Source organism: Nuphar pumila, chromosome 6 (assembly GCF_984573655.1).
Source record: "Nuphar pumila chromosome 6, dmNupPumi1.hap1.1, whole genome shotgun sequence".
Classification (NCBI taxonomy): domain Eukaryota; kingdom Viridiplantae; phylum Streptophyta; class Magnoliopsida; order Nymphaeales; family Nymphaeaceae; genus Nuphar; species Nuphar pumila.
In genome coordinates, this window is record NC_143254.1 from 87,890,330 (window position 1) to 87,902,146 (window position 11,817).

At 35.5% G+C, this 11,817-nt stretch overlaps 1 protein-coding gene across 1 annotated transcript; it reads left to right on the forward strand.

Annotated features, from left to right (window-relative positions):
* Nucleotides 1-3,394: 3,394 nt before the first annotated feature.
* On the forward strand, nucleotides 3,395-11,546 carry LOC149835053 (SUMO-conjugating enzyme SCE1-like). Its single transcript, XM_090011664.1, has 5 exons — nucleotides 3,395-3,583; nucleotides 3,649-3,732; nucleotides 10,511-10,663; nucleotides 10,968-11,081; nucleotides 11,184-11,546. Exons 1-5 carry the CDS (start codon nucleotides 3,515-3,517, stop codon nucleotides 11,244-11,246), a joined length of 483 nt encoding a protein of 160 aa, XP_089867790.1. The 5' UTR covers nucleotides 3,395-3,514; the 3' UTR covers nucleotides 11,247-11,546.
* Nucleotides 11,547-11,817: the final 271 nt, after the last annotated feature.

Consider the following 11,817-nt stretch of genomic DNA (forward strand, 5'->3'; position numbering starts at 1 on the left):
ATATAATGAGTGAATAGACGATACCGGATGGGGTAGAGGCCCTTGCTCGCATCTGTAACCAAGCATTCTTGTCAACAGGTCCCAATGTCTTACAAATATCTTCAAGTTTTCAACCGTCGAAACGATAAAATCTACCTGCAATAACAAAACAATACCTTAATGTCACTCTCGACGACATACGTTCTTCAACAATAGCATGATGAGATGGAAAGGTACTCACCACGCTTTAATGACACTTGTTGGAATGTTTGTATGTCATTATTTTTTTTTCGTACTGCTTAACAAAATCGAAGAAGAAGAGATGTCCGACAAATCTCTCTATGACGCCCAACAATGATCGAACCAGTCGTTCGATTTATAGTTATCTCCACGAGATAGACGAAAAAGTTTTCTATCTAACACACGACAGGAACGAGAAGGCAGCCATGTGTTGTAACACAAGCTAAAAATAAAGGCAGAACGTGCAAATCTATTTACGAGGAGCGGGAGGACATTTTCGTCCAACGCATATCTATCTTACGGAAAGACATTTCTGTCAAAAACATATCTACCTTTTTTATATATTATTTTATTATAAAGTCATCGTGGGCAACATTGGCATATGAATTATTGCGGGTCCCAAGATATTCGTTCGTACACACCGAAACATGCGAATTTGTATTCCCTATAGAACACACAACACCCTCCCATACATGATAGAGGCTCTAAAAAATTGGTTGCCCCATAAGAAAGGAGTGTTGTTTTCGACGTTCAAGGATGACCTCTTTTTTCATAATGGCGAGCAACGCTAAACAACTCTAACACATCTCCAAAAAGGGTGCATGTCAGGTGGCAGAGCACACCCTAGTTACTAATCCGTGGCAGATGAAGCTAGAAGTTCGAACCATCGTACCTATCTGCCAGAACTCTCCATCGAACTCTGGTCATATTGTATATGATATACAGTCTGTTATATATAATTCCCCCCACACATTTCACTCAGGAACGATGCATCTCACTTGAGATACGTGTGAGCGAGGCCGTCAAACACCTTCATCAAGCTTAGATGTGCATAGAATATAAACAACATATAATTTGATCGTACTCTAAGTACTTGAATTAACCTGGCAGTGACAACCCCAGCACTTGACCATTTTACCAAGCACTGTCCATCGATATGATGCATTTACTTTAAACCTCATTGAAATTTTGAAGTGGCCTCAAGCATGGGCCTTAATCTATATTACATTTTGTCATTCATTTCATCAACTTTCAACCGATTCTTCGGTGCATTTTTTGCGTCTCGGAAATAGCAAAATTTATGCAAGCACATTCAGTAAAAAGTGTTTCATTAGACCCGCCCGGGTCTCCAAATGGAAGTGGGCTTGTGGAGAAGGTGCTGACCCCTTTGTCCGGGTATCGGTGACCTCACCTGTGAGGCTTTTCTTGGCGAGGATTCCTCATCATTAAAAAAAAGAAAGAAGTGGATCTCATTTCGATATACCCAGGCCACTCTTTACTTCTCTCTTTCTTTCCCTTCTTTTTCTTTTCTCTCCAGGATAAGGCTTTCAATAAACAATTTTTTTATTAGGGCTTTGAATCAAATTTCTTCAATTAGGGTTTTTCTTTTATTTGATTAGGGTTTTTTCTTTGATTTTTTTTATTAGGCCTTTGAACCAAATATCTTTAACTAGGGTTTTAGATATTTAATTTGATTAGGGCTTTTTTCTTTTATTAGGGATTTGAATTGAATATCTTTAATTAAAATTTTTGATATTTAATTTGATTAAGTATTTTCTTTAATTTGATTAAAAACTTTTTCTTTGATTTTCTTTGATTAGAGATTTGAATTAAATTTCTTTAATTAAGAATTCTTGTAGTTAATTTGATTAAGACTTTTCTTATATCTTATTATACAAATTCAAAAACCATAAATAAAATAAATCCTAAAATAAAAACTCATAAATAAACCATAAAATTAAATTTAAAAACCACTAATCAAATATAAGAAAAGACCTAATCAAATTAACTATAAAAATCATAATTAAAAAAATTTGATTCAAAACCCTAATCAAATAAAAAATCCCGATCAAATCAAAGAAAATCTCTAATCAAATTAACTACAAAAAACCCTAAATTAAGAAATTTGATTCAAAACCCTAATCAAAGAAAATAAAAAAAAGTTTCTAATCAAATCAACAAAAATATCTAATTAAAATTAAATATCAAAATCCTTAATTAAATATATTCAATTCAGATCTCTAATTAAATAAAATCTAAGAAAAAAACTCTAATCAAATTAAATTTCTAAAGCCCTAGTTAAAGATATTTGATTCAAAGGCCTAATAAAAGAAAATCAAATAAAAAAAAAAAACCTTATAAGGTCGGGTCTGGGTATTGTATTAATTGAATCTTTGGGTCTAACTAGGGTCTTCTTATTTATCACCGTACCTACCCCGACCTTATAAGGTTTGGTACCGGTCTTGTCCTTGTAAACCCAACTCGTTGACACAGCTAATTGTGGGGAAATATGGCGTATTTTCCACGCCATATTTTAGGGGTAGGTGATAAACTACAATGTAGTGCATCTCTTTTAAAGTATTTGCAGATAGGTTGTTACTTTTTTTATAAACTCAAATGGCAGCATGCCACCGTCGATCACAGGTTGGAACTTAAACGTGCAAACCACACACATCCTTCTTAAAAGCCCTTCTAACAAAAGAAGAGCCCTTAGCAGATTGCAGCAATTTAGGTTAGGCTTCTTTATGGGTCACCCTTGCCCAATAATAAGTACACCCAACTTTGAATCTGTGGCAAAGAACGATCGTATATGGGTTTCGATCTCGTGATGTCCATTCAACTTGGTGACACTTGAATGAGTGGAGCTCTTATGGGTAGCTGGACTGTCTCTTTTCTTGTTTGATGCGAGACTATATTGGGCATGACTTATTTTTTATGTTCATTTATAGATAAGCCAAACAGTTACTTTGTTAGGCTTTAGATACGGATATAGGTTGGTACGCACCGATACTGACAACATTGCCCCGAACCTCCATTTTGAGAACCATCTTCTCTTACCAGCCATACCACATTGCTCTTGTGATACCATTATACTTAAAACCTATATACCTTATCTATACAAGCTTACCAGACCCATACTAAATTGAACACCATATGTTTGTAATCAAATGTTTTAAGGTAAATGAGTTTCTCATTTCTCGACTCACCGTCTATATGGACTGAGCATGAACGAGTTGGTAGCGAGCTAAACCAAGCCGACCCACGAGCTGCTAGGTTCCTTTTCAACCTAATCTGTAAATATTTTTATTTCAACCACGCAAACGTAATTTCTCTTGTTTCGTGACCTTGTTTATCAATATTTAAGTAAAGAGCCCGTCCTTCCCCGTCAAGAGTTTTGAATAAAAAAAGGTAGATTGAGAGGAGAATGTTTTGATCATCATTCATCATCTTCTTCTTCTTCTTCTTCTTCTCTCTCTCTCTCTCTCTCTCTCTGCAGAAGAAGAAGAAGAAGGATATGTCGGGGGGAATCGCTCGCGGACGACTCTCCGAGGAGCGGAAGGCGTGGCGTAAGAATCATCCCCACGTACGTCTCTCTCTCTCTCTCTCTAGTTCTTTTTTCGATTCGTGACGGTATTCTGTGTTTTCTAGGGTTTCGTGGCGAAGCCGGAGACTCTTCCAGATGGTACCGTCAATCTAATGGCGTGGCACTGCAGCATCCCGGGGAAAGCGGGGGTGAGTAGTCTCTCTGAGTACGATCGAGATCGTTCTCTTCGTTTCCCGTTGAATTAGTTTCTGCATGTAGTTCTTTCGATTGCGGGTAGGATCTTTTTGTGCCCAAAATCTTCTGTATCGGGAGGACAGATGCTGCCGGTTTTGGGGTTAGGGCACGATGTGTCTAGAGCTTAGGGTTTTTTGTTTGTGTTTAGATTGGATTTTGGTGCTGGCATGCTATTGTAAATACTCCATTCTCATATGCAGATTGTGTTTTTTTCAATAGTTCCTTCAGTTTTACCCTCAAAGAGAAATCATTCCATCTTCTTAGCTGCCTTGATTTACTTTATATGAATTGGTTGTTTATAGCCATGCGTTGTTTTGTGCCTCCCAGAAAATGAAGTTGTAGAATATGCCATCTTATCCATGCAAACATGGGTGGCATTAACAGTATCCTGCAGTATGAATGACCCGCAGGGGAGATGGCTGGTGGATAGATGCAAACCATTATTCAGTGGGGAACGTTATCTTTTAGGATTCTCAGGAAAAGTTTAGTAACAACGATGTACTTGCTGACTAGTGCTGTTTAGTCAGAATTGTGGAAAATATGAATTGCACAAGTATGCCTTATGTGTTTCTCAAGCAATACAACTTGATCAGGTTTGTTAATGACAGTACAATTAGACGGTTTTGGATGCAACCTCTTATCCTGGTTTACGGGAGAAAGTAAGATCTTTTATTATAGATGATAATGTGATTTCCCAGCTTATCCCATTTATCTGGATAAGTGGGTACGCCCAAACACCTCCTTAGATTTTTGGTGTATTTTTCACACTGAGAGGTTTATTATTTGGATCCCTTGGATGGAAGTACTGTTTTCTCCATTTTCCTCTTTAAGTTTCGTGCTGGATTATATGGGTTTGGTTCAATTTGATTGCTAAATTGACACATTAAACAAAGTGAACTTTGCTGTGATGTGGTATAAAAATCTTTAATTGGATACAGTATGCACCAAATGGATACAATTAAAAGCACTAGGTGAACTGAATCTCTTTTGGGTTCACCTTGCCTTTCCTGTCTCTTAGCCCTTCTCTCTAAATGTGCATTCTATGCCTTAATATCATTGTTATTGTCTTTACCAATGTTGTAAAACTGCATTATATTTGAATGGCCAGAGTGTAAGATATCGGGAAAAGTGTAGCTTGATGAATTATAATATACTATGAAATATTAAATAAAATTACTTACGGAAGTATTGAAACGTATAATGATTAATGCATATGTAATAAATAGTAATAACAAAATCACCATGATAGCGACAATAAGGATAATCAAAATTCATAAGCATAACACAATAACAACATACACTATAACAAATTAAAAACTGTTGCATCAATGGGAGGGTTGACTACAGAGTACAGACCTCTTACACAACAGCAGTGTGCCTTGATAGACTAGTTTACAATACTGCATGGCAGGCGTGTGTGTGTGTGTGTGTGTGTGTGTGTGTGTGTGTGTGTGTGTGTGTGTGTGTGTGTGTGTGTGTGTGACCGGGTCGGGTTTGGGTCAAGTTTGGTTCGGGTCTTATTAGACCCGATTCTGAATCAGGTCTAAAAGTAAGACCCAAACACCCAATCTAATTTGGGTTCAGGTTGGGGTTCGGGTACAACTAGAAACTGTGGACCAGTGTTATAAAAAACGCGCCTTGAGGAGCAAAAGGCGCGACCCTCTGTGCCTCAAGGCGCAATTTTTTCTTTTTTTACAACAAGACTTATGAGACATAATCAATAAGAGTTTTGTAGGTTAATCTCATATATTTTCCAGTATTTCAGTTATGTAATCAGTTTCTTAGTATATTTTTACTTTTGTTGGTTAATCTCATATATTTTCCAGTTATGTAATCAGTTTTTTAGTTACTTTTATATGTTAATCTCATATTTTTTAGAATAATCTCATATATTTTAACTTTTGTAGGTTAATCTCATATATTTTCCAGTTATTTCAGTTATGTAATCAGTTTCTTAGTATATTTTAACTTTTGTTGGTTAATCTCATATATTTTCCAGTTATGCAATCAGTTTTTAGTTACTTTTATATGTTAATCTCATATTTTTTAGAATAATCTCATATATTTTAACTTTTGTAGGTCAATCTCATATATTTTTCAGTTATTTCAATTATGTAATCAATTTCTTAGTATATTTTAACTTTTTTTGGTTAATCTCATATATTTTCCAGTTATGTAATCAGTTTTTTAGTTACTTTTATATGTTAATCTCATATTTTTTAGAATAATCTCATATATTTTAACTTTTGTTGGTTAATCTCATATATTTTCCAGTTATTTCAGTTATGTAATCGGTTTCTTAGTATACTTTATCTTTTGTTGGTTAATCTCATGTGTTTTCCAGTTATGTAATCATTTTTTAGTCACTTTTATATGTTAATCTCATATTTTTTAGAATAATCTCATATATTTTATCTTTTGTAGGTTAATCTCATATATTTTCCAGTTATTTCAGTTATATAATCAGTTTATTAGTATATTTTAACTTTTTTTGGTTAATCTCATATATTTTCCAGTTATGTAATCAGTTTTTAGTTACTTTTATATGTTAATCTCATATTTTTTAGTACTTATTTGAGATTTTCTATTTCTTATAGATTGTTATTTAATCAATAAAGCATTTCTTTATTTATTTGTATTTTTAGATATTTTTTATAAATTTTTTTAAGTTTTCAAAAAAAAAATCGAGGCTTACGCTTTACGCTTCGCCTCGGTTTTTGGTGGAACGCCTCGCTACTTCTCAACGCCTTTCACAACACTGCTGTGGACCCATATGGGTTAATCAGTTCAGGTATACATCCAGTCGAGTCTTTGGTACACCCGTTTTGATTCAGGTCTAGGTACAGATGAAAAAAGTAGACCCAGCTCGGGTCATGATATGATCAATATGCTAGACCAAATTACCCCCCAATAAAAAATATGTAAATTAATGAAATCAATTGTTTATTAAGAAGATTATATGTTAATAAAATAGAAGCTTAATATCTATTTTAAATAATGTCAAAATCTGAATATAAAAAGAATATATTCACTCGAACCAAACATTTTAAGTTAAAACAAAAGAAACAATGATATATCATATTCAAAATGTATCAAATTCAATGAGTTTTGGAGTATAATTCTAGGATCTATGTCACAGGGACTCGACAAAAGGCCCTCTCACCCGCATCAACGCGATGCAGGTTCAGGTGCTGCACTCGGTGCGGCAAGCACATCACGAGAGAGAGAGAGAGAGAGAGAGAGAGAGAGAGAGAGAGAGAGAGAGAGAGAGAGAGAGAGTTGGGGTCCTCCTCCTCTTTCTTCTTCATCTCGCTGGAATAGAGAGAGAGAGAATGAGAGAGTTATCTCAAAAAAAATTTGTCAAAGGAAGGAAGATACGTGGTCCTTGTATTGTCACATCAACTGACACTTGTCATCTTCAACTGGAAATAACCTTCCTGCATTTAATGTTTTTTTTTTTTTTGAAATTTAAATCAATAACAGTGGCACCTCAAATTTCCCTTTCTTTAATATTTTTCTGTGAAGAGCGGGAAAAGAAGTGTTCTTTTTTGTTGAAATTTACACCTTTTGCTTTTTTCTTCTCCCGTATCTGGACCTAGGTCGGTTGGGTTTACTTTGACTCAGCCGGATTCAGACCTGGTTTCAAGTAAACCCATGTTTGAATCAGTCTAGGTATACAAAGCCAAGTCTGTTCGAGATTTCGTGTCAGACCTGGTTTCAAGTAAACCCATGTTTGAATCAGTCTAGGTATACAAAGCCAAGTCTGTTCGAGATTTCGTGTATATATATATATATATATATATATATATATATATATATATATATATATATATATATATATATATATATATATATATATATATATATATATACCCTCTCGCACCCCCGCACCCAAGCTTTTTTAAAGTGCCATACCCGCACCTATGTGACAGTCTAGGATTCACTTCAATCCGATAATTTCCATCACAAAAGGGAAATAGGAGGTATATGCAAAAATGAATTAAAGTTTAGATTACTAAAATGTAATGCATATTAATTATAAGTTTATCAACATCTTTAAATGTCTAATTGAATATATAGTACTTACCAATTGGAAACTTTTAGATGGATCGGGTATGAAGCGGGTTCAGGTATATAGTCAGGTCAGGTATGGGTCGGTTTGAGTTTGGGTGTATAATTGATTTGGGTCTTCATTTGCAAAACCCAAAACCCGACCCGTTTTCACTATGGGTCCATATTTTGGACCCGACCCGAACCCATGGGTCCACCAATATCGGGTCAGGTCAGGTTTACCCGCCCCAGTTACACCTGTGTGTGTGTGTGTGTGTGAAAATGTGTTTGTTAGGACCCTACAAAAATCATAGTTTGGCGTTTTCTGCATAATCCAAAATTTAGATGTGCTTATCATAGTTTATCAGTAGAAAACATGTATTAGATTAGGTATTTTTCATGCTTAGATGTGTTCTCGGAGAGGTAAAAACTTGACAGCCCATATTGCACTAAAAGTCTAAAACTTGTTGATAAGATATTCAATTCGATCCAAATCATGTTTTTTGGTAAATAATCAATCACAAACACATCTACAGGTGCATATTAAGAAAAAAAAGCCCCTGCAACTATGAGTTTTTACAGGGTCCTAAAGGGGTTCCTAATGAGCAATATATATATATATATATATATATATATATATATATATATATATATATATATATATATATATATATATATATATATATATATATATATATATATATATATATATCGAGAGAGTAATGATCCATTAAGAGCCCTGTTAGGACTCTGTAAAAAATCATACTTACAGGTGTTTTTGCTTAATCTGAACCTGTAGATATGTTTGTCATAGTTTACTTAGTAGCAAACATGTGTTAGATCAGGTATGTTTCATGCTCAGATGTGTTTTCGGAGAAATAAAAAATCAATGGCTCATATTGCACTCAAACTTTATGATGAAACATTTCTTTTTTGTTAAACTAATTCGGTCCAAAATATGCTTTTTGGTAAACAAGCAACGAAAAACACATCTATAGTTACAGATTAAGCAAAAATACCTGCAACTATGATTTTTTATAGGGTCCTAACAAACAGATCACTCGTGTATATGGTTACTTGAATTTTAATATTTAACCTCTCAAAAATTTAAAACTTTATTTTCATTTGGGCTGGTAAACAAACTGAGCCGCTTTTAGCTTACTCAGTTCAGCCCTGATCATACATATGGGCTGACGTGGTCAATACACCAATTTAGTATTGGTTATTCCTGCAGTACACTGAAAAATCATATCATGTTGTTAAACATTATATGATTTTTGCAGCATTGATGCCTACAACTTGATATAATAATGACTCAAATTCTACCCATGATTGAAGATGGTAGGTGTTTGTTAGCAAATACAAAGTGTTTTACTTTGCCACTATAACCATTAATTGTTGCTTAATGAATGCATGTAACCTCTGTCACATAGGTGCGGGTGCGGATGCGGCGATGTGGCACTTTAAAAAAACTTTGGGTGCGGGGAGGTGCAATATATATATATATATATATATCAGTTTTAAGTTAACACTAATGAAATAAAAACAATTGTCATACCATCAATTCATGCAATAAATCAAATTAATAATCTACAATTGCTATTCCTCGTTAATAAAAAATAACACCACACTAGTGTGGAGGTGCATATATATATATATATGTGTGTGTGTGTGTGTGCATTTATGTATTTATATATATAATATAAATAAAACTGAAATTCGATTAGGGTTAACTAAGTCTACTTTTGGATAGAAATGGACCTCAGCGTGGTTGACTTCACATAGGTGCGGTGCCCTGTTAGAAGAGTCCACATGTAACATTGGCAGAGCTGTAAGTTTTGATTTACAGTTGCATGAGACTAGTTCTCTCACCTATGTCGCATGGGTGTGGGTATGGGTGCGACACGGGTGCAACGCAATTTCAAAAATTTTGGACACGGGGACTCAGTTATATATATATATATATAACAATAATAAAACTTGGTCAAAGTTGTGCCCGTTAGGGGACACAGTTATATATATTTAAAAAATATATAAAAAAATGATTTTTTTTAGTTTTTTGCCTTAAAATGGACAAAAATAGACTCGGTCAAAGTTGACCAAGTCCAAAATGTGGACAGACTCGGCCCCGGTGCGTTGACCGAGTCCGACACTTGGTTGACTGTGTCTGCCCCGTGTCCGAAGCTGCACCTGTGTCGGGGCGTGTCGACGCTAGTGCGTCGACCCCCTAGCCGAGTCCGTGTGACATAGGTTCTCACCAGTGAACAGCTCGTTACCAAATGCACTATTGCAAGTTCTACTCATGCATTTATGTAATCAGCAATTCTTAGAAATATTCAAATAAAGGTCTTCAAAAATGACTTGGGCTGAATAAGTATTCCATTACAACATGGTGATGTTACATGAGGTGCAACCCTGAGGTTGTCTGATTGGCAAGATGGACTCTGAAATGCGTCCATCTTCAAAGATGTGGAAACCTGCAATACTTAGGAACTGGATCTTGGATAAGTATCATCACCATCAAGCAATGGACATTCATCACTTTGTTTTTACCAGAGCATGTTATGATTAGTCATCTTTATTTTACTTCTGTGAAGAGGTCTTTTCTCTCTTCCCAACATGGATTGTATAAATACTTATTTTCTGGCATTTCTAAGTGATAGATATTGCTTGATGTTACAGACTGAGTGGGCGGGAGGTTACTACCCCATAACTCTCCACTTCAGCGAGGACTATCCAAGCAAACCCCCCAAGTGCAAGTTTCCTCCAGGTTTCTTCCATCCCAATGTGTACCCATCTGGAACTGTGTGCCTCTCTATTCTTAACGAGGACAGTGTAAGTAAAATCATCTCATATTTTCCATGATGCTTCAGTTTTTTGGGTTTTCAGTATGATTTTCTAGAAAGGACTCAGGTGGCTCCGACGGATCTGATTATCATCCTCAGTTGAGAATCTCTATAATTCCATGAATCCTTTGGCTGATCTTGATCTGGAGTTGCTGATGGACTCAAATCTGATTCTGGAGTTCATTGACTACTCAACATGAATTGCAGCTTTGGTCTTGACTTGCATTCAACTTTCACAGGGGACTAGGCTCCATAAATCCACTAATGCTTCATTTGCTGATACTTCTGCACAGGGATGGAGGCCGGCCATCACAGTCAAACAAATACTTGTTGGAATACAAGATCTACTTGATCAGCCAAATCCATCAGATCCTGCTCAGACTGACGGATATCATCTCTTTATCCAGGTCTATATTTTTCTTTTTAGATCTATGTTCACATTTGATCTCAAATGGTTTGATGATCCTTAGATGCCTCTTAACATGAATCAATCCACAACATAACTGCAGGACTCGACAGAATACAAAAGACGAGTTAGGCTGCAGGCCAAGCAATACCCGCCGCTCATGTAGTTCTTGCTGAGTTCGGTGTCGCTCATTCTGTTGCTCATGACATGGATGTTGACCAGACGGACTAATGCATTCACAGTATTTTTATCCATGGTATCTTCCATCTTTTATTGAGTGGACCACTCTGAAGTTTGGAGTGTTCTGTATCAGACTTGGATCAATATGGTCTGTGTGACATCTATATATTGTGTTTTGCCTCATTTCTGTAACTCTGTTCTAGATGAAGGCCATGGCGGTGTACATTATAGATACATTCTAGTTGGGTTCTAGTTTGGAAGCTACTTAGTTTTCTGATTTTGCAGCTTATTCAGGTTTTTTGTGTTTACAGCTTCTGCTTCTGTGGTGGGGCGCATTAGTTTTATGATGATATGTGTTAGCTTCAGATTTTCACCCGTTAACAGTTTGCCATAAGAGATGGTTCTCTTCTGCCACTATTTCATTTTCAAAAAGAAAATCGCAGTTGTATTATTTTGCCAGGCCAAAAAAAAATTTGTGGGATATTAAAAAAAGTTTTTTATGGATAAGTCGATTTGTTGTGAAAAAAATTTGGCAATTTCTAAGTAGTTTATATTTA

Coding starts and splice junctions, on each gene's coding strand:
- LOC149835053 (XM_090011664.1), top strand. CDS start 3,515: ATGTCGGGGGGAATCGCTCGCGGACGACTCTCCGAGGAGCGGAAGGCG. Junction 3,584..3,648: donor GGCGTAAGAATCATCCCCAC/GTACGTCTCTCT, acceptor TGTGTTTTCTAG/GGTTTCGTGGCGAAGCCGGA. Junction 11,082..11,183: donor GATATCATCTCTTTATCCAG/GTCTATATTTTT, acceptor ACATAACTGCAG/GACTCGACAGAATACAAAAG.